Source organism: Pleurodeles waltl, chromosome 4_2, assembly GCF_031143425.1.
Source record: "Pleurodeles waltl isolate 20211129_DDA chromosome 4_2, aPleWal1.hap1.20221129, whole genome shotgun sequence".
Lineage (NCBI taxonomy): Eukaryota > Metazoa > Chordata > Amphibia > Caudata > Salamandridae > Pleurodeles > Pleurodeles waltl.
Window position 1 is genome coordinate 27,808,524 of NC_090443.1, and position 27,749 is coordinate 27,836,272.

General features: G+C 46.9%; 1 protein-coding gene across 1 annotated transcript in view; it reads left to right on the forward strand.

Annotated features, from left to right (window-relative positions):
• The window catches only part of GTF2F1 (general transcription factor IIF subunit 1), a 185,435-nt gene that overhangs the window by 150,929 nt on the left and 6,757 nt on the right, over positions 1 to 27,749 (forward strand). Inside the window, exons 12-13 of the mRNA XM_069230467.1 lie at positions 5,612 to 5,750; positions 10,562 to 10,685. Of these exons, the coding sequence (XP_069086568.1) occupies positions 5,612 to 5,750; positions 10,562 to 10,685 (263 nt within the window). The remainder of the gene's footprint in view (positions 1 to 5,611; positions 5,751 to 10,561; positions 10,686 to 27,749) is intronic.

Here is a 27,749-nt window from a genome sequence, read left to right on the forward strand (position 1 = left end):
AGTCGCACATTCAGCCGTGCCAAACACAGCAGTACTTAGGGGCGACAATCGACACAACAAAAGGGGTTGCCACTCCAAGTCCACAAAGAGTACAAGCATTTCACAAGGTAATACAGGTCATGTATCCAAAACAAAGAATACAGGTAAAGATGGTAATGAAACTACTAGGCATGATGTCCTCTGGCATAGCCATTGTCCCAAACGCCAGATTGTACATGCGCCCCTTGCAACAGTGCCTAGCATCACAATGGTCACAGGCACAGGGTCAACTTCTAGATCTAGTGTTGATAGACCGCCAAACATACACCTCGCTTCTATGGTGGAACAGCATAAATTTAAACCAAGGGCGGCCTTTCCAAGACCCAGTGCCTCAATACGTAATAACTACAGATGCCTCCATGATAGGGTGGGGAGCTCATCTCAATCAACACAGCATCCAGGGACAATGGGACACTCAGCAAAGACAATTTCACATAAATCACTTAGAACTACTGGCAGTATTTCTAGCGCTAAAAGCATTTCAACCCATAATAAGCCACAAACACATCCTTGTCAAAACAGACAACATGACAACGATGTATTATCTGAACAAACCGGGAGGAACACACTCGACACAGTTGTGTCTCCTGGCACAGAGAATATGGCATTGGGCGATTCACAACCACATTCGCCTAATAGCACAGTTTATTTCAGGGATTCAGAATCAGTTAGCAGACAATCTTTCTCGGGATCACCAACAGATCCACGAATGGGAGATTCACCCCAAAATACTAAACACTTACTTCCAGAGATGGGGAACACCACAAATAGACCTATTTGCAACAAAAGAAAACGCAAAATGCCAAAACTTCGCCTCCAGATACCCACAAGATCAGTCTCAGGGCAATGCATTATGGATGAGTTGGTCAGGGATATTTGCATACGCTTTTCCCCCTCTCCCACTCCTTCCATATCTAGTAAACCAATTGAGTCAAAGAAAACTCAAACTCATACTGATAGCACCAACTTGGGCAAGACAACCTTGGTACACAACACTATTAGACCTCTCAGTGGTGCCTCATGTCAAACTACCAAACAAACCAGATCTGTTAACTCAACACAAACAACAAATCAGACACCCAAATCCAGCATCGCTGAATCTAGCAATTTGGCTCCTGAAATCTTAGAATTCGGACACTTAGACCTTACACAGGAATGTATGGAGGTCATAAAACAAGCTAGGAAACCAACCACTAGACATTGCTATGCAAATAAGTGGAAAAGATTTGTTTATTATTGCCACAATAACCAAATCCAACCATTACACGCATCTGCTAAAGACATTGTAAGCTACTTATTACATTTGCAAAAGTCAAAGCTAGCTTTTTCATCCATTAAAATACATCTTCCCGCAATTTCAGCTTATCTGCAAATTACACACTCAACTTCTTTATTCAGGATACCAGTCATTAAAGCGTTTATGGAAGGGCTGAAGAGAATTATACCACCAAGAACACCACCAGTTCCTTCATGGAACCTCAATATTGTCTTAACTCGCCTCATGGGTCTACCTTTCGAACCTATGCACTCATGTGAAATGCAATATTTAACATGGAAAGTTGCATTTCTAATTGCTATCACATCTCTAAGAAGAGTAAGTGAGATACAAGCATTTACCATACAAGAACCATTTATTCAGATACACAAGCATAAAGTAGTCTTACGAACAAATCCTAAATTCTTACCAAAAGTCATATCACCGTCCCACTTGAATCAACCAGTGTTCTTTCCACAGCCAGATTCTGTAGCTGAAAGAGCACTACATACATTAGATATCAAAAGAGCGTTAATGTACTACATTGACAGAACAAAACAAATTTGGAAAACAAAACAATTATTTATTGCTTTCCAAAAACCTCATACAGGAAATCCAATTTCAAAACAAGGCATTGCTAGATGGATAGTTAAATGCATTCAAACTTGTTATCTTAAAGCAAAAAGAGAACTGCCTATTACACCAAAGGCACACTCGACTAGAAAGAAAGGTGCTACCATGGCTTTTCTAGGAAATATTCCAATGACCGAAATATGTAAGGCAGCCACATGGTCTACGCCTCATACATTTACCAAACACTACTGTGTAGATGTGTTAACGGTACAACAAGCCACAGTAGGACAGACAGTACTAAGAACATTGTTTCAAACAACTTCAACTCCTACAGGCTGAACCACCGCTTTTGGGGAGATCACTGCTTACTAGTCTATGCACAGCATGTGTATCTGCAGCTACACATGCCATCGAACGGAAAATGTCACTTACCCAGTGTACGTCTGTTCGTGGCATTAGTCGCTGCAGATTCACATGCGCCCACCCGCCTCCCCGGGAGCCTGTAGCAGTTTAGAAGTTGATCTTGAACATTTGTAAATTTGTAAATATATCACTTTAAACTACATTATGTACATACGTATTCACTCCATTGCATGGGCACTATTACTATAATACACAACTCCTACCTCACCCTCTGCGGGGAAAACAATCTAAGATGGAGTCGACGCCCATGCGCAATGGAGCCGAAATGGGAGGAGTCCCTCGGTCTCGTGACTCGAAAAGACTTCTTCGAAGAAAAACAACTTGTAACACTCCGAGCCCAACACTAGATGGCGGGATGTGCACAGCATGTGAATCTGCAGCGACTAATGCCACGAACAGATGTACACTGGGTAAGTGACATTTTCCATCACTATCATAGGCTATAATGGCAATGAAAAGGGCAGTTTAATAGCCAAGCAATGTCCTTTTATGGAAAAAGGACCAAACTTTAACTATAACCAATCAGGCAACAGCAACCCCTAGAACACTCCCAACAGAGGCTGAGTCCCTCAGATTTTCTACCGTACTTCATGTGAAGGGAGTCTCCCTGAGCTCTGCTCAGTTCTTCAGCTTTTACTTTTTTTAATCATCCAAGATTATATATCCTGTTTAATTTCTCTAACCCTGGCACAAATATGTCAGAGTAGCAGAAAACAAGGTAAAAGACTACATAAATATGTCTAACCTTTTCCTCAAAAACTCTCACGTTCTGAGAGATGAGGCTATTATTGGGACGACAGAATCTTAAATCTGTCACTAATATGAGGACAGTGAGGATTCCTTCACTTCACAGGAGAGGTCCGAGGGAGACATTGCGCCAGACTCCCCAGAAGGCGTGCAGAAAAGCCATAAAAAGACTTACCATGAGTCTTCATAAGGCACTTCTTACAGAGAGAGAAACAATTGAAAAAGACCCTCAACTCCCTCTTCAACTCTGACAGTACATCAGAGAGATCCTCGTAACCATACAGTGGGTGACTATTATTACCTCATCTATGATGGCCTAGTCTACGAATGGCCTCGCCTATGATGGCCTGGTCTACAAAGGGCCACATCTACGGGTACCTCAACTATGATGGTCATTATGACGGGCTGATCTACAGTGGTAGTCTACGACTGTCATCTACATGGGTCTATGATGATCTCATTCATCTGCAGTAGTCATCTACTATGGCATCATCTGCGGTGGTCGTCGACGACTGTCATCTGCGGTGGTCGGCGACGACGATGACCGTTGTCGACCTCGGACATCTGCGGTGGTCATCGTCGACGACTGTCGTCGACAAAGGCCTCATCTATGATGGTTCTCCATGACAGATATATATATTTTCAGTGGCATGTGTAGCTGCAGATACACATGCTATGCATAATCCGGCCATCTAGTGTTGAGCTCGGAGTGTTACAAGTTGGTTTTCTTCAAAGAAGTCTTTTTTCGAGTCACGGGATTGAATTACTCCTCCCTTTGGTGATAGTGTGCATAGGCATCAACTCCTTTGTTAGATTGTTTTCCCGCATAAGGGTGTAGGAAGGAGTGATGGAGTGAAAGAATATAAATGTACAAGTAAATGTAGTAAGTAGATAAGATGTCCATGTAAATGTAAAAAAACATATGTACACATACCTACTGACCCCAGCCGTAGACAGTCATCCCTGGCTGGGAACTCAGACACAGAAACTGAGGACAGTGTAGCATTATTCCAAACTGTAATGCCACAGACTGCTGATTAACTCTGAACAATCAAGACTATACTTATTGTTTGCTCATCTCTGCCTCAGAGATCCTGTGAACGATGCGGGGGGGGGGGGGGGGACCTTCGTCCTGCACTGTACTCTAGACCACTACCCTGACTCCTATATGATGGCACTGTGGTTAGCATCCATTATTACATTAACACTTAACCATCTTTGTGTGATATCCTTGTATTATTAGCTTGAAGCTGGGACTTAATATGTGAGTAATTTATTACAAATGTGACCTGGATCCGGATTTACAAATTGTGAGTTCGGTTTGAAAAGCAGATAAATCGTTTGGCGTATGGACCACGGTAACCCACTAGCATAATCCAGGCAATCTTTGTTTTTGCAGTTTGGTTGTATTTGTCGCACTGTTCGAGCACTGTTTTCCACTCTGGACCACAAATTGGGTAAGGGTTTTATTTCATGGAAACACCTGGGGAACTCAGAGCCATGGGAATAAAATTGCTCGACATTCCCTACATTAACGGTAATGGCCACGGTCACTAAATCATACAGTATAATTACTTTGAATATTAGGGGGCTGGGGACACTCTATAAACGACATAGGGTGCTGGCACAATTTCACAGACGACAGGCCCACCTTAATACACCAGAAGCCCTACAACTGCAGCACAGGTGGAGGGGACAATTGTTCTATACCTCATTCTTGGCGTATGCCTGAGGAGCTGCCATATGGATAAGGGCAGGAATTCCGTTTTCAGTCCAAGACACAAAAAGACACACAGGGTAGATATGTACTCCTCTGGGGACTACTAGATGGAGAGCAGATAGTGTTCGGATGTCTTTGTGCACCGAACTAAGAACAGGATGTGTTCTTTACACGCATATCTACCATGGGTGCTGGGTGTGGATTTGAATGTGGTACTAGATGTTTGATTGCTTAAGAATATTGCTTAAGAATGTTATATTTACATTTTCTACCCACCATCCACGGTTTGCGCTAATACTATGAGATATACAAATACAGCGACTGCTTGCTATTCTGATTCAAGCATGTGAATCTATAAAAGATCCAATACTGGAGAAGAAAATACGTTACTTACCTGTAACTGCAGTTCTCCAGTAGTGGTATCTTTCATAGATTCACATGCGACCCACCCTCCTCCCCAGAGAGGCTCCCCTTATAGCTCGGTATTATCTATTCCCACTTGTGCTTGAAAGTCTGAGGGACTCTGCCTCTGCTGGGAGTGTTCTGGGGGGGATGCTGTTGCCTGATTGGTTATAGTTCAAGGTTGTTCCTTTTTTATAAAAGGACATAGATAGGCTATTAAACTGACCTTTTCATTGCCATTATAGCCTATGATAGATAGATAGATAGATAGATAGATAGACACTGCTTTATTAAGTTACCATGTGACTCCGACTTCAGCTAAGGGGAATGATTCAAGCCTGTGACTCTAACAAAGATGCCAAAAACTGGAGAACTGCAGTTACAGATAAGTAACTTTTTTTTCTTCTTCTTCTTGGTACTGGAAGAGCAAACAGAATTCTTGTTTATTCTAGAAAAAGAAAACCCCTCCAAAGAAGGAGAAAAAGGGCTCGGCCTCGAGCTCAAAAGCAAGCAGTCGCCCTGGGACACCCACGGTTGATTCCAGTAGTACCTCATCAACTCTGCGGGCAGCAGCAAGCAAGCTGGAGCAAGGTAAATGTTTGTATCCTTTTCACTGACATTTGGTACAAGACAAAGTCATTCTCTTTCCTTGTGAGCCAGAGTGTTGGAATAAGTATCCAACTGTGCTGTTATCTGGATCCCTAATACTGATTTATTTTTATTTTTTTGGTCATGAGTGAACACGGATTATGCATGTGCACCATGACACAGGCCTGTCTCACGGATGTCTTTCTTGTTGAGAGGGGGGGGGTGCCCAAAGCACTACCCTTGTAGTGGTGGAAGGCTACCGCCTCCACCACGAGTTAAGCAATTCTAGCACGGTGGTGGCAGCCTACCGTGTAGTGATCATTAGCAGTGAGCAGGACTTTTTTACCTCATCACTGGAGTGAGACCTACAGACTCACTTACCTTTTTTATTGAAATATGTTTGATTTTAAAACAGATGGGTGGAAAGCAGCCACCCTAATCCAAGTACAGCTTTTTGAAATTTGAGGCATAATTGCATTACAGCATACATTTTCACCCCCAAGAAGCACCACTTTAGTCACTATGGGCCGGCTGTACAAAGCCCTTTTCCATTTCTTAACAGTCCTAATCGGTATTTCGGGCAGTTAAGAAATGCAAAATGGCCTTTTCTGATGTACAAAGGCCTTTGGGAAGTCACATATAGGGATTACCTATTTGAGATTCCTAGTCTGATGTACAAAGCATTTTCTAAATGTGATTTGGGCATTTAGGAAATGCAATTGCCATCGACTTGAAGCCGATGGTAACCATGAGCAATAAAAAAAACATTTTTTTTTTTTTTTTAAACCTGCAACAGAGTACACACAATCCATTTGAGCATGTGGGCTCATACATGTGCACCACTATTTTTGGGGTGCACCTAAGGAGGACATTTTGCCCATTGCCATCCTTTGTTTTGCATTTCCCAAATAGCGTTTTCCTATTAGGAAATTGCTATTTGGTAAATGCAAAGCCGGTCCATTGACACAAATGCAATGGGATTCCTTATTTGGGATTTCCTACTTTGTAGGAATCACTATTAGGAAATCGGTATCTTTCTACATAGCATTTTGCATTTCCTAATTAGAGATTTCTATGAAGTTGCTATTTAGGAAATGCAAAATTGCATTTTAGTACATCTGGCCCTCTGCACCTTCAGGCAGGAGTGGGCCTATCTCCCAGAAACTTAGTGATCACGTTGTCGCCTCAGTGCATCCCAGACATCCCGTCTTTCCCTGACAGACCCTCCCGTTAGAGCATTTCATCCATGAGTTGCCTCAAAGGCCCCCACACCTTATCAATTTTTTTGGAACATCTGCACACCTAACACGCCATCTTTTCGTAATGCATGCACCAATCTACGTTGGCCTCACAGTTTCTCTGTTTCGGGACCTCACTGGTCCTCCACAATTGAATAATGTCATGTTTGGCTACAATTAAAGCTGTATTACAGAGGAGTAGAGCATATTTGCAGAAAGACTGCCTCCATATGGCCAGGGTGACCAACTGGGGCGTCTGGAGAGTTGTGCACTCTAATACCTCCAAGAGTTGCTTCACCACCCCCCAGTCCTCCCCAAAGTCCTGGAGGAATGGACATTCCCATACTGTATGAAGAAGGGAACCTCTCTGCTGACTGCCTCTCAAGCATTTGTCTGAGCCGGTCTTTCCCATTCTGAATAATCTCGACCTGGTGTAATAGGCCTTGTGGAGCAGTTTCAGCTGTACTGTTGGAAGCCAGTCCGGATGACTGCCACCTGGGGGAACGTGCATGCCCACCCACCAGGCGTCATCCTCCAGTCTACCAAGGTCTCCCTTCCACTTCTTCTGGAGACAGTCCAATGGGGAGGGGGGGTCTTCTTAGTAAGCGGTGCGAATATAGGAGGGATACTGTGTGGCTGTTGAGGGGAGCCCCCAGCACTCTGAATTCCAGAGGAATTCATCTGGTGCTTCCCTCAGGACCCTCCATGTGTAGGCCCAAGAGGTCATATAATTGTTGATATCTGAGATATTGACCCCAGGAAAGCTCATATTGTCCTCTGAGCTCTTGAAATGGAATGATCTCCTGTCTCTTCCAGATTTCTCCCACTTTAAAAATCCCAATCATGCCCCATTTGACATATCCATTCATTGCTCTTTGACAGCCTGAGGGAGTCCAAGTCCTGTAGAAGAGTTTCCAGCATCAACCTACCCCCTCCAGCCCAGAGCCTTGTTAGCTTACTCCCACGTCTCCACCACCACCTCTGTAGGTACCGGCAGTGGAGGTAGTCCTTTGCCATCGTACAGTTTCTGAATACACCCCTCTGGGGGCCATTGTCTTCCTGTCTGCCATCACTGATGGCTCCTGTTGCATTGTAGATCTCGCTCACCTTTTTAAAAATTCAGCTGCTGTGTGCTTAAGTCGCCATTCGCCTACATCAGATAGCTGTGGAGTTCTGTATAGTGCAGGAGTAGTGACTGCGCTGGTTGTTTGTGTACCTGGGAAGGGTACAGTACAGGGATAGAACTGTAAAGTTTAGTCCGTGTGAGATTAGTGCATGTTCCGAGTGTGAGTATGCCTGTGAGGAATACATGATATGACATATGTAATGCTGCTCAGTGCATGCATAATGAGGCCATGTGCTGTGTATGTGTACTTGTGTCAAGTACATAAGGGGTGAAGTATTGTGCAGTGCACACAATGTGTGCGCTGACAGTGTGTGCATTTGTAAACCGCACACCCATGCTAAATATAGAAAAGCTTCAGTGCTGAACAGTGCACGCAGACTGAGTGGGTTTACTAAGTGCATGTGCACATGTAATGGTACAATGCATGGAGGTAAGTGCTGTACAGTAAGTGTGGCTGTGAATGTACACTGAGTAAGTGTGCCTGCAATGGTACAATATATGGAGGACCCTGATTTCCATTTTGGGAAGCCCAGGCCTGCCTGGTGAAGACATAAGGAGGAGAGTAATCGCCCCAGACAGATTTGTGTATTGCTGTATTCCTGTGAGCTGGGTGGGGCACACACTGGAGGGAAAAAGAGGAGACTCCCTTTACAGTTCAAATGACTGCTCTTTCAGTAATGGGTCACGAGGAAGGGGCCTGGACACATCTCAGTAAGAGAGATGGGACTGATAAGAGAATAGTAAAGAGTAGGGCTAGGTGGTCTGAGATTAACCTTTTGCTCCACATATCACTGTGGCTGACATCCAAGATAGAACTCTGGTCACTCCCATGGTTGATACTGTGGGACAGTCTGGTTCTGAGTCTTGCCTGCTGTGACTTACATCTTTCATGATGGAAGAAGACAAAGTACTTCAAAAGAAGCAGAACCCCAACATAAAACTTTAAAGATTTGAACCCTAAATAGCATTTAGTGTCTGGAGAAGGACTATAAGAAAGGAAGGTTGCGTCCACAAAAATGTGTCTTCTGCCAAGCAATCAGATGGGCTGGTTAAGAAGTGGAAGCTCTGCAAGGCTTCTGCCTGTGACTTGGAGTTGGGAGCAAGGCCTGATAGTTTCCTTGCTGGATGAGGTGACATCAACCAGGGAATCCAAGACCTCCTGCAGCGGAGCCTGGAGCACCAGCGCCTGCAGCAACCCTGTGTGCCAGGACGGGCTGCCAGGACCAAGGACTTATTGCCGTCGCCCGATACTGGAGTGAGACTGTGACTGGTGGGTCTAGCTGCACCAAGAGATATACCCTGACTGGCCCCTGAGGACCAGGAGGATGCAAGTAGGACCACGCTCCTTCGCAGGACTCCAGTAGAAAGCTGAAGGATTGAATTACCCTCACTGGGAGACCTTGACTTACTGCATCTCTGTGAAACTGGAAGCTGCACCAGTCATTAGAGAGAGCTGGCCGCACCACTCCGGAGAGTGAGCCTGTGATCGGTTAATGATGCTACATGTACTGCGAGCTGCTGGCTTCTCTGAGCAGGATCTGATCTCACGAATGCCAGCGCTGAGGGCACCTGCTCTAATGTCAAACTTCATTGCTGCAGGAGCGGGTAAGACTTAGCTGGGCCTTTTGGCCGCAGGAGATTTGCTGTTGAGGTACTGCAGCACCAAGAGGCTAAAATCCTAAGCGGTCAAAGGGAACTCTTGAGTATGTACTAATAGTATGCATTCCCTGAATTTGGCCACCAGCGAATGGGGAATAACACTAAACCCGTTACATGAAGGAGGGTGGGACAGTTATTTGCCTGACAACTACTAAAGCCCCGACAACAAGGAAGATTGTGTTGTTGCATTTGAATGTTGCATTTCTTTGCATGTGTAGGGTTAGAAATAAAATACTACGTTTTCGTATTAAAGTAGGTATTTGACTGAAAGTTGATTGATTGTTCGTACTGATTGTCATTTGAGTTATGAGTGTGTTCACTGACCTGCGTCTACATTTCCCCCTCCCATCACCCCATTTACGCCCCTCCCACCCAATAATTATTATTTTTTTTAAACCCTGAGGGAGCCTTGCCTGCTCGTCCATGGCTACTACTGAGTCCAGTGCAGAAGGGGTACTTGACCCAGTTGAGCAGGATCCATAGTAGGTCACCCCCAGGACATCACGAGTAAAAGGCCTCAATCACCACAGTTGGGCCAAGTAACACCTGCATGCCCCGTGGCCCTTTGAAAGGGGTTCTGAAACAGAGCAAGGTATATGTATGGCTTGTGGTCACCAGGGGTCTGTACTCCTGGGTCTCAGAGCAAGTACTTGGGAGGAGGGGTCTTGGGGACAACTAGATCAAGGATGAAGGGTGGGAAAGAACATTGTGGGGTCAGGGTGATTAACTGTTTACCAGAGCCCTTGAGTTCTTGGCCTCATAGCAGTTCTATATTTTTGTTCTTGTTTCAGGAAAACGTCAAGGAGCATCTGGTAATCTTCCAGCAGCCAAGCGACTAAAGATAGACGGTGGCACAAAAACATCAGGCAAATCCACTCCGCAGCCACAATCTGGCAAATCCACCCCCAGCAGTGGGTAAGACCATTAATGAGTTTATTTCTGTAGCGAAGCTATTCCTAAAACTAGGAATGCACCTCCAACTGGTGGTAAATAATATTGGGGAGGAGTTTCCTTTTTCACTCCATTCCGCCTATTGGGCAGCTGTCTGTGCCTGACTGGAAAAAGGAGGACTGGGGAAAGCACAAGTGAATGAGTGTATGTGGGTTTGTGGAGTGGTCCATTGGGGACAGATTTGGCTCTGGGGTTTTTGGAACAGCCTCTAAAAGTATCATTGCCTTAGCGGTATATGTTTTTTATACAGGATCTATTTAGTCGGTGGCTCAAACATTATAGGAGCTTCTGAAGCCTATAATAGCCTTGTTCGATGGCATCTGTCGCTGTAGATACGCATGTTCTGCAATAGCTCGCCATCTGGTGTTGGGCCGGAGTGTTACAAGTTGTTTTTCTTCGAAGAAGTCTTTCGAGTTACGGGACCGAGTGACTCCTCCTTTTGTCTCCATTGCGCATGGGCGTCGACTCCATCTTCGATTGTTTTTCCCCGCCATCGGGTTCGGACGTGTTCCTGTCGCTCCGAGTTTCGGAACGGAAAATTAGCTAATTTCGGAAGATTTTCGTCGGTATTGTTGCGTTCGGGATCGGCGTACTTAGATTCCACACTGCATCGAAGATCGAAGAGCTCCGGTGCCCTTCGGGGTAGTTTTTCGATCCTCCGTCGGGGCCTGGTCGGCCCGACCGCGTGCTGAAGAACGCCGATGGAACGGACCCCGTTCCGTTTCTGCCCCAAATGCCACAATAAATACCCCTACACAGACCAACACTTGGTCTGCAACCTGTGCCTGTCACCTGAGCACAGCGAAGACACCTGCGAGGCCTGTCGTGCGTTCCGGTCCCGAAAAACACTCCGAGACCGTCGAACCAGAAGACTCCAAATGGCGTCCGCACCGACAGCCCAACGGGAGTTCGAGGAACAGGAAGAAGAAGGTACCTTCTCGATCCAAGACTCAGACTCCGAAGGATTCGACGATACACAAACCGTGAGTAAGACGTCGAAAACCACACAAAGAAACATTTACAAGGCCCAGGGGACGCCACTGCCATCCGGCCATGGCTCAACCCATAAATTCGGTGACCGACCGTCGGCACCGAAAAAGGCCCAAACAGTGCCGAGATCGTCCGACTCCGGTCGAGACACCGGCACGCAGCCTTCTCGGGACCGAGAAAGTGCTGGAGACAAGCCTCGACACCGAGATGCCGGTGTGGACACGGCTCGACGCCGAGACAGCGGCACCGAAACAGATCGACGCCGAGAGGTTTCGGCCCCGAAAAGGAAAAAAGTCACCTCGGAGCCGAAAAAACACGCAGACAAAGTTTCGATGCCGAAACAAACTGCAAGCGACCCAGCTTCAGGCTCTTATACAGAAGAGCACTCGCTAACCTCCCAAATGCAAAAGCATAGGTTTGAGGAAGAGCTACAAGCAACTGATGTGGACCATACGCAAAAGCGTATCTTTATTCAGCAGGGGACAGGAAAAATAAGCACCCTTCCCCCCATTAGGAGAAAGAGAAGGTTGGAGTTCCAGACGGAACAAGCACCACAACCAAAAGTGGTGAAAAGAGTTACACCACCGCCCTCTCCTCCGCCCGTGATCAACGTTTCACCAGCACAAACTCCATCACACTCCCCAGCTCACACCACCATGAGCCAGGGTGACCAAGATCAGGATGCATGGGACCTATACGACGCCCCAGTGTCAGATAACAGCCCGGAGGCATACCCTACAAAGCCATCTCCACCAGAAGACAGCACCGCGTACTCTCAGGTGGTGGCTAGAGCAGCACAATTTCACAACGTAAGCCTCCACTCAGAACAGGTCGAGGATGATTTCTTGTTCAACACACTCTCCTCCACCCACAGCTCATACCAAAGCCTGCCTATGCTCCCTGGTATGCTCCGGCACGCAAAAGACATATTTAAGGAGCCGGTCAAAAGTAGGGCAATCACACCAAGGGTGGAAAAAAAGTACAAGCCGCCTCCTACGGACCCGGTTTTCATCACTACACAGCTGCCACCAGACTCTGTTGTTGTAGGAGCAGCTAGGAAAAGGGCCAACTCTCACACATCTGGAGATGCACCACCCCCAGATAAAGAAAGCCGCAAGTTCGATGCAGCTGGTAAAAGAGTCGCAGCACAAGCTGCAAACCAGTGGCGCATCGCGAACTCCCAGGCACTACTTGCGCGCTATGACAGAGCCCACTGGGACGAGATGCAACATCTCATTGAACATCTGCCCAAGGACTTACAAAATAGGGCAAAACAGGTGGTTGAGGAGGGACAGGCCATTTCCAACAACCAGATCCGCTCCTCCATGGACGCTGCAGATACAGCTGCACGGACAATTAATACATCTGTAACTATCAGAAGGCATGCATGGCTCCGAACGTCTGGATTTAAACCAGAGATTCAACAAGCAGTTCTCAATATGCCTTTTAATGAAAAAGAACTGTTCGGTCCAGAAGTGGACACAGCGATTGAGAAACTCAAAAAAGATACGGACACTGCCAAAGCCATGGGCGCACTCTACTCCCCGCACAGCAGAGGGAATTACAGCACATTCCGTAAAACGCCCTTTCGAGGGGGGTTTCGGGGTCAAAGCACACAAGCCAGCACCTCACAAGCAACACCGTCCACTTACCAGGGACAGTATAGAGGAGGTTTTCGGGGACAATATAGAGGAGGGCAATTCCCTAGAAATAGAGGGAGATTTCAAAGCCCCAAAACCCCTACTACTAAACAATGACTCACATGTCACTCACCCCCTCCACACAACACCAGTGGGGGGAAGAATAGGTCATTATTACAAAGCATGGGAGGAAATCACTACAGACACTTGGGTTCTAGCAATTATCCAACATGGTTATTGCATAGAATTTCTACAATTCCCTCCAAACATACCACCAAAAGCACAAAATTTAACAACACACCATTCCAATCTCCTGGAGATAGAAGTGCAGGCACTATTGCAAAAGAATGCAATCGAATTAGTGCCAAACACACAAATAAACACAGGAGTTTACTCACTGTACTTTCTGATACCAAAGGAGGACAAAACGCTGAGACCAATCCTAGACCTCAGAGTAGTGAACACTTTCATCAAATCAGACCACTTCCACATGGTCACACTACAAGAAGTATTGCCATTGCTAAAAATACACGACTACATGGCAACTTTAGACCTCAAGGATGCTTATTTCCATATACCAATACACCCATCGCACAGGAAATACCTAAGGTTTGTATTCAAAGGAATACATTACCAATTCAAGGTACTGCCTTTCGGATTAACAACCGCACCAAGAGTCTTTACCAAATGTCTAGCGGTAGTCGCTGCACACATAAGAAGGCAGCAAATACATGTGTTCCCATATTTGGACGACTGGCTAATCAAGGCCCATTCGTTCAGACAGTGCTCAAATCACACAAATCAGATCATACAAACCCTCTTCAAACTCGGGTTCACCGTCAACTTTACAAAATCCAACATTCTGCCGCGCAAGGTACAACAATACCTAGGAGCCATAATAGACACATCAAAGGGAGTAGCCACTCCAAGTCCACAAAGAATTCTAAATTTCAACACCATCATACAACGCATGTATCCAACACAAAAGATACAGGCAAAGATGGTATTACAACTCCTAGGCATGATGTCATCATGCATAGCCATTGTCCCAAACGCACGACTGCACATGAGGCCCTTACAACAATGCCTAGCATCACAGTGGTCTCAAGCACAGGGTCACCTTCTAGATCTGGTGTTAATAGACCGCCAAACTTATCTCTCGCTTCTGTGGTGGAACAACATAAATTTAAACAAGGGGCGGCCTTTCCAAGACCCAGTGCCACAATACGTAATAACAACAGATGCTTCCATGACAGGGTGGGGAGCACACCTCGATCAACACAGCATACAAGGACAATGGAACGTACATCAAACAAAACTGCATATCAATCACCTAGAACTTCTAGCAGTTTTTCAAGCACTAAAAGCTTTCCAACCAATAATAGTTCACAAATACATTCTCGTCAAAACAGACAACATGACAACAATGTATTATCTAAACAAGCAGGGAGGGACGCACTCCACGCAGTTAAGCCTGCTAGCACAGAAAATTTGGCATTGGGCAATTCACAACCAAATTCGCCTAATTGCACAGTTTATACCAGGGATCCAAAATCAACTCGCAGACAATCTCTCTCGAGATCATCAACAGGTCCACGAATGGGAAATTCACCCCCAAATTCTGAACACTTATTTCAAACTCTGGGGAACACCTCAGATAGACTTGTTTGCGACAAGGGAGAACGCAAAATGCCAAAACTTCGCATCCAGATACCCACACAAACAATCCCAAGGCAATGCCCTATGGATGAACTGGTCAGGGATATTTGCTTACGCTTTTCCTCCTCTCCCTCTCCTTCCTTACCTGGTAAACAAACTCAGTCAAAGCAAACTCAAACTCATATTGATAGCACCAACTTGGGCAAGGCAACCCTGGTACACAACGCTGCTAGACCTATCAGTGGTACCCTGCATCAAATTGCCCAACAGGCCAGATCTGTTGACACAGCACAACCAAAAGATCAGACACCCAGATCCAGCATCGCTGAATCTAGCAATCTGGCTCCTGAAATCCTAGAATTCGGGCACTTACAACTTACCCAAGAATGTATGGAAGTCATAAAACAAGCCAGAAGGCCATCCACCAGGCACTGCTATGCAAGTAAATGGAAGAGGTTTGTTTGCTACTGCCATATTAATCAAATACAACCATTACACACAACTCCAGAACATGTAGTGGGTTACTTGCTTCACTTACAAAAATCTAACCTAGCTTTCTCTTCCATTAAGATTCACCTTGCAGCAATATCTGCATACCTGCAGACTACCTATTCAACTTCCCTATATAAGATACCAGTCATTAAAGCATTCATGGAGGGCCTTAGGAGAATTATACCACCAAGAACACTACCTGTTCCTTCATGGAACCTAAATGTTGTCTTAACTAGACTTATGGGTCCACCTTTTGAACCCATGCACTCCTGCGAAATACAGTTCCTAACCTGGAAGGTGGCATTTCTCATCGCCATTACTTCCCTAAGAAGAGTAAGCGAGATTCAGGCGTTTACAATACAGGAACCTTTTATACAACTACACAAAAATAAAGTCGTCCTAAGGACCAATCCTAAATTTTTGCCAAAGGTTATTTCACCGTTCCATCTAAATCAAACAGTGGAACTACCAGTGTTCTTTCCACAGCCAGATACCGTAGCTGAAAGGGCACTACATACATTAGATGTCAAAAGAGCATTGATGTATTACATTGACAGAACAAAAAACATCAGAAAGACTAAACAACTCTTTATTGCCTTTCAAAAACCTCACGCAGGAAACCCAATTTCAAAACAAGGTATAGCCAGATGGATAGTTAAATGCATCCAAATCTGCTACCTTAAAGCTAAACGACAGCTGCCCATTACACCAAGGGCACACTCAACCAGAAAGAAAGGTGCTACCATGGCCTTTCTAGGAAACATCCCAATGCAAGAAATATGTAAGGCAGCCACATGGTCTACGCCTCACACATTCACCAAGCACTACTGTGTAGACGTGTTATCCGCACAACAAGCCACAGTAGGTCAAGCCGTATTAAGGACATTATTTCAGACTACTTCCACTCCTACAGGCTGATCCACCGCTTTTGGGGAAATAACTGCTTACTAGTCTATGCAGAACATGCGTATCTACAGCGACAGATGCCATCGAACTGAAAATGTCACTTACCCAGTGTACATCTGTTCGTGGCATCAGTCGCAGTAGATTCGCATGTGCCCACCCGCCTCCCCGGGAGCCTGTAGCAGTTTGGAAGTTACCTCCATTTATTTATATATGTATCATCTCAACCTTAAATACGTGCATACTTAGTCACTCCATTGCATGGGCACTATTACTACAATTCAACTCCTACCTCACCCTCTGCGGGGAAAAACAATCGAAGATGGAGTCGACGCCCATGCGCAATGGAGACAAAAGGAGGAGTCACTCGGTCCCGTGACTCGAAAGACTTCTTCGAAGAAAAACAACTTGTAACACTCCGGCCCAACACCAGATGGCGAGCTATTGCAGAACATGCGAATCTACTGCGACTGATGCCACGAACAGATGTACACTGGGTAAGTGACATTTTCATTATTTCTCCTATGTCACTCTTTCTGTGCTACTCATGACATTGTTTGGGGGTCAATGACCACAACTTTTGCTGTGACATCAGGTTCTTTCTTTCTGTGCCTTCAGACAGGGCTCCGGAGTTCCACTCTGTCATTTGAAGAATGTTTTACCAAGGTTTTTTTTTTTTCTACAAAAATTATAAGAAGTGCCCTCTCCAAAGACTGTAGGATTTAAACTATGGAGTCACCGTAGCAAACCAATGTCTGTGACAGACCCTCAAGAGGTGTTCTTTAGTTTTTGATCTCCGGGCACGAGAAATGTCAAGAGGATTTCCTCATGAACCCAAAGAACACTGAAACAAAGCAGCATGTCCCTGAAACCTTACAAGTCCCACTCCTGCTTGAAGTAGGAAGCATTGACTCACTCCCACTTCTGAGAGCGTTCCCACAACAGATTGTCTTCAAAGTCTATGAGCAAGCCCAGGTCTAAAAAGAAGTAGAAACACAAAGGCCAAGCAGGACCTGCCCCTATCCTACCACTCTGTCTCCAGAGGTGTCGATAGAGGGTCCTTGTGCCACCTGTCTAGCTCCCAATCCACCGAGGAACAGATTCCGACATTGGCCTCATGCATCCTGATTTCTCTGGGTCATTGAGGATGTCACAAAGGATCTAGCCCTTCAGGGAGGCCATGTTGCACATCTTTGGCATGCTTTTGGTTCCCTTTGGCACATCTTTGTGCTCCAAAGATCCGCAGAGACCACTAGTCAGGTTACTGCTGGCAGATCCATCCTCTGCACAGTCTATGCCTCTCTAGCTCACTTCAAGTGCTGCACTGGCATCCGTGCTGCTGGCACAAGACTTGATTTCAGTGTCTCACTCTGAGCCAAACTCGTCTCCACCTAGAACGAGGGTTCGTCTCTATTCCACTTTGACGTGCCCAGCCCCAGTTCAATCTGACTCTGACAAAACACTACCACTCCCACAGAGCCACTGTCAGGTGCTCCACCAGATTTTGGTGAAGGCTCTGATGAGTCTGCCAGGATTTGGAGATGACCATGCTTATAATTGAGATTTGTTATACCCAAACTAAGATGACAAAAATGTGTATGTGACCTGTAGAAGTCCTCTGTGCTTGATGCATCCCCTGGCCACCAAAGAAGACAATGCCTCTATTGCTGTAGACATTAGATGTACAGCTGAGGTCTTGGATCGACAACTTCCCTCCTCTGTGATCAAAACTAATGACTCTACGGAGATCCTGGGCAGGCTACCTCTGAACATTTTTTTTTTTTCTTTTAATGAACCCCTGCATATGGGTAAAGCTTTGTTCATGCCAACCAGTGATACAGGAAGGTTGCCAGCACCAGGCTACACTTATTTCCTGACTCCACTCCTGAGCATTTGGTGGTTCAAGCCTCACCCGGTAGGGAGAAACCAAATCCTTCCTTATGACCTCCCTCATTCATATCCCTCCTCTCAATGACTACAAGAGTTGGCATGCGGACACCAGCATACACCCCTATCCTTTCGTTGCTGTAGGGGATGGTTATTAGCTAGACAGCGTATTGGTCAGCAGGGGCATCGACCCTTCTGTCCCTGAATCCTGCGGCAGCAGTCATCAAACTGCTTTAGCTTTTACTTAGCAGCTTGCAGCCACCTTGTAGGAGGCTGGATCCGGCACTTTCTTCCGGGATCATGACAGATTACATCAGACGTCCAGGTTGTCCAACGGGACTATGCTCTTCCATTCCTTTGTGACCCTCCACATCTTCCTCCACCCCCTTCAATACAGAGTGGCTTTCAGATGACCACCTAGCTATCTACTGCAAATTGTCTTGTCCAAAACTCCTCTGAGCCATACAGAGGGTGCCGCCCTATGAAATGGGAACTTAATATTATTCCTGCAATTTCCTGGTGTTAGACATACTTTTCCGTGAACTTTGGATAACTTGCGTGCAGGGGGGGGTGTGGACAGATTGTGAAGAGTAAGTTAGGCTCGACTAACTTATAATGTCTTAGGAAGGGGCGTGCAGAATAGGTGGAATTAGAATGACAAAAGTCATTGGTTGGGTAAAAACTCACTGAAAATTGGAGGAAACAGACATGCATATATCCAGAAACTATTTAGTGGAAACCTTGAATTGCTATAGGTGGGCAGAAAGGAGCCTCACATCAATTGCGTTTAGAGCTCAACAAGAAAGTCCTGTAAACTAGGGTTTGGAATTTTACAAAATATCTACTCGTTCGAGGACAGGATGCTTAAGATATCTACCCGTCCTGTAAAAACCTATCGCTTCTTGTGCCATGCAGTGAGGTGACAAATTATGGCAGTTTATTATGTCAGAGCTCTGTTAATAGTCTCTCTGCTCAGGCCAGGACTCATTAGGGTATAGATTCTAGCAAGGCTTTGATTTTGCCACATTGTCTCTGTAGGAAGTTGGCTCTGTATGTGCTATTTCAAAGTAAGGAATAGCATGCACAGAGTCCAAGGGTTCCCCTTAGAGGTAAAATAGTGGTAAAAAGAGATAATACTAATGCTCTATTTTGTGGTAGTGTGGTCGAGCAGTAGGCTTATCCAAGGAGTAGTGTTAAGCATTTGTTGTACATACATATAGACAATAAATGAGGTACACACACTCAGAGACAAATCCAGCCAATAGGTTTTGTATAGAAAAATATATTTTCTTAGTTTATTTTAAGAACCACAGGTTCAAATTTAACATGTAATATCTTGTTTGAAAGGTATTGCAGGTAAGTACATTAGGAACTTTGAATCATTTCAATTGCATGTATACTTTTCAAGTTATTCACAAATAGCTATTTTAAAAGTGGACACTTGGTGCAATTTTCACAGTTCCTGGGGGAGGTAAGTTTTTGTTAGTTTTACCAGGTAAGTAAGACACTTACAGGGTTCAGTTCTTGGTCCAAGGTAGCCCACCGTTGGGGGTTCAGAGCAACCCCAAAGTTACCACACCAGCAGCTCAGGGCCGGTCAGGTGCAGAGTTCAAAGTGGTGCCCAAAACGCATAGGCTCCAATGGAGAGAAGGGGGTGCCCCGGTTCCAGTCTGCCAGCAGGTAAGTACCCGCGTCTTCGGAGGGCAAACCAGGGGGGTTTTGTAGGGCACCGGGGGGGACACAAGCCCACACAGAAATTTCACCCTCAGCGGCGCGGGGGCGGCCGGGTGCAGTGTTAGAACGAGCGTCGGTTTCGCAATGGAAGTCAATGAGAGATCAAGGGATCTCTTCAGCGCTGCAGGCAGGCAAGGGGGGGCTTCCTCGGGGAAACCTCCACTTGGGCAAGGGAGAGGGACTCCTGGGGGTCACTTCTGCAGTGAAAGTCCGGTCCTTCAGGTCCTGGGGGCTGCGGGTGCAGGGTCTTTTCCAGGCGTCGGGACTTAGGTTTCAGAGAGTCGCGGTCAGGGGAAGCCTCGGGATTCCCTCTGCAGGCGGCGCTGTGGGGGCTCAGGGGGGACAGGTTTTGGTACTCAGTCGTAGAGTAGTCCGGGGGTCCTCCCTGAGGTGTTGGTTCTCCACCAGCCGAGTCGGGGTCGCCGGGTGCAGTGTTGCAAGTCTCACGCTTCTTGCGGGGAGTTTGCAGGGTTCTTTAAAGCTGCTCCTTTGGATAAAGTTGCAGTCTTTTTGGAGCAGGTCTGCTGTCCTCAGGAGTTTCTTGTCGTCGTCGAAGCAGGGCAGTCCTCAGAGGATGCAGAGGTCGCTGGTCCCTTTGAAAGGCGTCGCTGGAGCAGAGTTCTTTGGAAGGCAGGAGACAGGCCGGTGAGTTTCTGGAGCCAAGGCAGTTGTTGTCTTCTGGTCTTCCTCTGGAGGGGTTTTCAGCTAGGCAGTCCTTCTTCTTGTTGTTGCAGGAATCTAATTTCTAGGTTCAGGGAGAGCCCTTAAATACTAAATTTAAGGGCGTGTTTAGGTCTGGGGGGTTAGTAGCCAATGGCTACTAGCCCTGAGGGTGAGTACACCCTCTTTGTGCCTCCTCCCAAGGGGAGGGGGTCACATCCCTAATCCTATTGGGGGAATCCTCCATCTGCAAGATGGAGGATTGCTAAAAGTTAGTCACCTCAGCTCAGGACACCTTAGGGGCTGTCCTGACTGGCCAGTGACTCCTCCTTGTTGTTTTCTTTGTTCCCTCCAGCCTTGCCGCCAAAAGTGGGGGCCGTGGCCGGAGGGGGCGGGCAACTCCACTAAGCTGGAGTGCCCTGCTGGGCTGTGACAAAGGGGTGAGCCTTTGAGGCTCACCGCCAGGTGTTACAGCTCCTGCCTGGGGGAGGTGTTAGCATCTCCACCCAGTGCAGGCTTTGTTACTGGCCTCAGAGTGACAAAGGCACTCTCCTCATGGGGCCAGCAACATGTCTCTAGTGTGGCAGGCTGCTGGAACCAGTCAGCCTACACAGATAGTCGGTTAAGTTTCAGGGGGCACCTCTAAGGTGCCCTCTGTGGTGTATTTTACAGTAAAATGTACACTGGCATCAGTGTGCATTTATTGTGCTGAGAAGTTTGATACCAAACTTCCCAGTTTTCAGTGTAGCCATTATGGTGCTGTGGAGTTCGTGTAAAACAGACTCCCAGACCATATACTCTTATGGCTACCCTGCACTTACAATGTCTAAGGTTTTGCTTAGACACTGTAGGGGCACAGTGCTCATGCACTGGTACCCTCACCTAGGGTATAGTGCACCCTGCCTTAGGGCTGTAAGGCCTGCTAGAGGGGTGTCTTACCTATACTGCATAGGCAGTGAGAGGCTGGCATGGCACCCTGAGGGGAGTGCCATGTCGACGTACTCATTTTGTTCTCACTAGCACACACAAGCTGGTAAGCAGTGTGTCTGTGCTGAGTGAGGGGTCTCTAGGGTGGCATAATACATGCTGCAGCCCTTGGAGACCTTCCCTGGCATCAGGGCCCTTGGTACCAGAGGTACCAGTTACAAGGGACTTATCTGGATGCCAGGGTGTGCCAATTGTGGAATCAAAAGTACAGGTTAGGGAAAGAACACTGGTGCTGGGGCCTGGTTAGCAGGCCTCAGCACACTTTCAATTCAAAACATAGCATCAGCAAAGGCAAAAAGTCAGGGGGTAACCATGCCAAGGAGGCATTTCCTTACACAACCCCCCCCCCCCCCCCCCCCAAACGAAAGAGGATGAGACTAACCTTTCCCAAGAGAGTCTTCATTTTCTAAGTGGAAGAACCTGGAAAGGCCATCTGCATTGGCATGGGCAGTCCCAGGTCTGTGTTCCACTATAAAGTGTGTCTGACCAGGGGTTAGGGAAAAGAGTTCAGCAAACTGTTGCAGGACCTTCCTGCAGTCAGACTGCTGTTGGCTAGAGAGGGTGTCTGAGTAGATCACTCCATCTACTGAGCCATCTTTAGGGTCTGATGAGAGGAGATCAGGGAGAGGTTCACTCTCAGCTTCCTGGTCCTCATCTGTTACCATCAACAGATTTACATCAGCCCTGTCATGGAAGAGCTTAAGGCGGTTCACATGGATCACCCTCTTGGGGCTCCTGCTTGTGCCCAGGTCTACCAGGTAGGTGACCTGACTCTTCCTTTCAAGTACTGGGTAAGGGCCACTCCATTTGTCCTGGAGTGCCCTGGGAGCCACAGGCTCCAGAACCCAGACTTTCTGCCCTGGTTGAAATTCAACCAGTGCAGCCTTTTGGTCATACCACAACTTCTGGAGTTGTTAGCTGGCCTCAAGGTTTTTACTTGCCTTTTCCATGTACTCTGCCATCCTTGAGCGAAGGCCAAGTACATAGTCCACTAAGTCTTGTTTAGGCTCATGAAGAGGTCTCTCCCAGCCTTCTTTAACAAGAGCAAGTGGTCCCCTTACAGGGTGGCCAAACAGAAGTTCAAAGGGTGAGAATCCTACTCCCTTCTGAGGCACCTCTCTGTAAGCGAAAAGCAGACATGGCAGGAGGACATCCCATCTCCTTTTGAGTTTTTCTGGGAGCCCCATGATCATGCCTTTTAATGTCTTGTTGAATCTCTCAACAAGGCCATTAGTTTGTGGATGATATGGTGTAGTGAATTTGTAAGTCACTCCACACTCATTCCACATGTGTTTTAGGTATGCTGACATGAAGTTGGTACCTCTGTCAGACACCACCTCCTTAGGGAAACCCACTCTGGTAAAGATACCAATGAGGGCCTTGGCTACTGCAGGGGCAGTAGTCGACCTAAGGGGAATAGCTTCAGGATACCTAGTAGCATGATCCACTACTACTAGGATGTACATATTTCCTGAGGCTGTGGGAGGTTCTAGTGGACCAACTATGTCCACACCCACTCTTTCAAAGGGGACCCCCACCACTGGAAGTGGAATGAGGGGGGCCTTTGGGTGCCCACCTGTCTTACCACTGGATTGACAGGTGGGGCAGGAGAGGCAAAACTCCTTAACCTTCTGGGACATATTGGGCCAGTAGAAGTGGTTGACTAACCTCTCCCATGTCTTGGTTTGTCCCAAATGCCCAGCAAGGGGAATATCATGGGCTAAGGTCAGAATAAACTCTCTGAAACCCTGAGGCACTACCACTCTCCTATTGGCACCAGGTTTGGGATCTCTTGCCTCAGTGTACAGGAGTCCATCTTCCCAATAGACCCTATGTGTTCCATTTTTCTTGCCTTTGGACTCTTCAGCAGCTTGCTGCCTAAGGCCTTCAAGAGAGGGACAGGTTTCTTGTCCCTTACACAACTCTTCCCTTGAGGGTCCCCCTGGGCCCAAGAGCTCAACCTGATAAGGTTCCAGCTCCATAGGCTCAGTTCCCTCAGAGGGCAGAACTTCTTCCTGAGAAGAGAGGTTCTCTTTTTGGTGTTGTGTTGCAGCTGGTTTCCCAGCTGACTTTCCTTTTCTCTTGGTAGGCTGGGCCATTTTTCCAGACTCCAGCTCTACTTTTTCACCCTGTGCCTTGCACTGTGCCCTAGTCTTGACACACACCAGTTCAGGGATACCCAGCATGGCTGCATGGGTTTTCAGTTCTACCTCAGCCCATGCTGAGGACTCCAGGTCATTTCCAAGCAAACAGTCTACTGGGATATTTGAGGAGACCACCACCTGTTTCAGGCCATTGACCCCTCCCCACTCTAAAGTTACCATAGCCATGGGATGTACTTTAGTCTGATTGTCAGCGTTGGTGACTGGATAAGTTTGTCCAGTCAGGTATTGGCCAGGGGAAACCAGTTTCTCTGTCACCATGGTGACACTGGCACCTGTATCCCTCAGACCCTCTACACTTGTCCAATTAATTAAGAGCTGCTGCCTGTATTTTTGCATGTTAGGGGGCCAGGCAGCCAGTGTGGCTAAATCCACCCCACCCTCAGAGACTAATGTAGCTTCAGTGTGACACCTGATTTGCTCTGGGCACACTGTTGATCCCACTTGGAGACTGGCCATTCCAGTTTTAGCTGGATGGGAGTTAGAAGTGGTATCTTTCTTGGGACAGGCCTTGTCTCCAGTTTGGTGTCCAGACTGACTACAGTTTCGACACCAGGCCTTTTTGGGATCAAAGTTTTTACCCTTGTACCCAGGATTGTTTTGTGAAGAGGCTCTGGGCCCACCCTCCTGTGCAGGTTTTTGGGGGCCTGTAGAAGACTCTTTACTATTTTTATTTTTGGCTGTCTCACCACCTTTCCCCTGGGGAGGTTTTGTGACCCCTTTCTTTTGGTCACCCCCTGTGGAAGTTTTGGACACCCTAGTCTTGACCCAATGGTCCGCCTTCTTTCCCAATTCTTGGGGAGAAATTGGTCCTAGGTCCACCAGATGCTGATGCAGTTTATCATTGAAACAATTACTTAATAGGTGTTCTTTCACAAATAAATTGTACAGCCCATCATAATCATTTACACCATTTCCTTGAATCCAACCATCTAGTGTTTTTACTGAGTAGTCTACAAAGTCAACCCAGGTCTGGCTCGAGGATTTTTGAGCCCCCCTGAATCTAATCCTATACTCCTCAGTGGAGAATCCAAAGCCCTCAATCAGGGTACCCTTCATGAGGTCATAAGATTCTGCATCTTTTTTAGAGAGTGTGAGGAGTCTATCCCTACACTTTCCTGTGAACATTTCCCAAAGGAGAGCACCCCAGTGAGATTTGTTCACTTTTCTGGTTTCACAAGCCCTCTCAAAAGCTGTGAACCATTTGGTGATGTCATCACCATCTTCAAATTTAGTTACAATCCCTTTGGGGATTTTCAACATGTCAGGAGAATCTCTGACCCTAGTTATGTTGCTGCCACCATTGATGGGTCCTAGGCCCATCTCTTGTCTTTCCCTTTCTATGGCTAGGATCTGTTTTTCCAAAGCCAATCTTTTGACCATCCTGGCTAACTGGATGTCCTCTTCACTGGAGTTATCCTCAGTGATTTCAGAGAGGCTGGACCCTCCTGTAAGGGAGCCAGCATCTATGACTATTATTTTTGGAGTCAGGGCTTGAGAGGCCCTGTTCTCCCTAGATAGGACTGGTGGTGGGGAATCAACCTCCAAGTCACTATCATCCTCCTCTGTTATCCACAGAGGGGTTGGCTCTATCATACTCTGCCAACAGCTCCTGGAGCTGTGCTTTGGTAGGTCTGGAGCCCATTGTTATTTTTCTTATGTTACAGAGTGACCTTAGCTCTCTCATCTGGAGATGGAGGTAAGGTGTGGTGTCGAGTTCCACCACATTCACATCTGTGCTAGACATTATGCTTCTAAAAGTTGGAATACTTTTTAAGAAACTAAAACTGGTTCTAGAATCTAATTCAAACTTTTAACAAACTTTTAAACTCTAAAAGAAATGCTAACAGGGACTAACACAAGGCCCTAGCAGGACTTTAAAGAATTTAGAAAACTTTTCAAATTGCAAAAATCAATTTCTAATGACAATTTTGGAATTTGTCGTGTGATCAGGTATTGGCTGAGTAGTCCAGCAAATGCAAAGTCTTGTACCCCACCGCTGATCCACCAATGTAGGAAGTTGGCTCTGTATGTGCTATTTCAAAGTAAGGAATAGCATGCACAGAGTCCAAGGGTTCCCCTTAGAGGTAAAATAGTGGTAAAAAGAGATAATACTAATGCTCTATTTTGTGGTAGTGTGGTCGAGCAGTAGGCTTATCCAAGGAGTAGTGTTAAGCATTTGTTGTACATACATATAGACAATAAATGAGGTACACACACTCAGAGACAAATCCAGCCAATAGGTTTTGTATAGAAAAATATATTTTCTTAGTTTATTTTAAGAACCACAGGTTCAAATTTAACATGTAATATCTTGTTTGAAAGGTATTGCAGGTAAGTACATTAGGAACTTTGAATCATTTCAATTGCATGTATACTTTTCAAGTTATTCACAAATAGCTATTTTAAAAGTGGACACAGTGCAATTTTCACAGTTCCTGGGGGAGGTAAGATTTTGTTAGTTTTACCAGGTAAGTAAGACACTTACAGGGTTCAGTTCTTGGTGCAAGGTAGCCCACCGTTGGGGGTTCAGAGCAACCCCAAAGTTACCACACCAGCAGCTCAGGGCCGGTCAGGTGCAGAGTTCAAAGTGGTGCCCAAAACGCATAGGCTCCAATGGAGAGAAGGGGGTGCCCCGGTTCCAGTCTGCCAGCAGGTAAGTACCCGCGTCTTCGGAGGGCAAACCAGGGGGGTTTTGTAGGGCACCGGGGGGGACACAAGCCCACACAGAAATTTCACCCTCAGCGGCGCGGGGGCGGCCGGGTGCAGTGTTAGAACGAGCGTCGGGTTCGCAATGGAAGTCAATGAGAGATCAAGGGATCTCTTCAGCGCTGCAAGGGGGGGCTTCCTCGGGGAAACCTCCACTTGGGCAAGGGAGAGGGACTCCTGGGGGTCACTTCTGCAGTGAAAGTCCGGTCCTTCAGGTCCTGGGGGCTGCGGGTGCAGGGTCTTTTCCAGGCGTCGGGACTTAGGTTTCAGAGATTCGCGGTCAGGGGAAGCCTCGGGATTCCCTCTGCAGGCGGCGCTGTGGGGGCTCAGGGGGGACAGGTTTTGGTACTCACAGTCGTAGAGTAGTCCGGGGGTCCTCCCTGAGGTGTTGGTTCTCCACCAGCCGAGTCGGGGTCGCCAGGTGCAGTGTTGCAAGTCTCACGCTTCTTGCGGGGAGTTTGCAGGGTTCTTTAAAGCTGCTCCTTTGGATAAAGTTGCAGTCTTTTTGGAGCAGGTCCGCTGTCCTCAGGAGTTTCTTGTCGTCGAAGCAGGGCAGTCCTCAGAGGATGCAGAGGTCGCTGGTCCCTTTGGAAGGCGTCGCTGGAGCAGAGTTCTTTGGAAGGCAGGAGACAGGCCGGTGAGTTTCTGGAGCCAAGGCAGTTGTTGTCTTCTGGTCTTCCTCTGCAGGGGTTTTCAGCTAGGCAGTCCTTCTTCTTGTTGTTGCAGGAATCTAATTTCTAGGTTCAGGGAGAGCCCTTAAATACTAAATTTAAGGGCGTGTTTAGGTCTGGGGGGTTAGTAGCCAATGGCTACTAGCCCTGAGGGTGAGTTCACCCTCTTTGTGCCTCCTCCCAAGGGGAGGGGGTCACATCCCTAATCCTATTGGGGGAATCCTCCATCTGCAAGATGGAGGATTGCTAAAAGTTAGTCACCTCAGCTCAGGACACCTTAGGGGCTGTCCTGACTGGCCAGTGACTCCTCCTTGTTGTTTTCTTTGTTCCCTCCAGCCTTGCCGCCAAAAGTGGGGGCCGTGGCCGGAGGGGGCGGGCAACTCCACTAAGCTGGAGTGCCCTGCTGGGCTGTGACAAAGGGGTGAGCCTTTGAGACTCACCGCCAGGTGTTACAGCTCCTGCCTGGGGGAGGTGTTAGCATCTCCACCCAGTGCAGGCTTTGTTACTGGCCTCAGAGTGACAAAGGCACTCTCC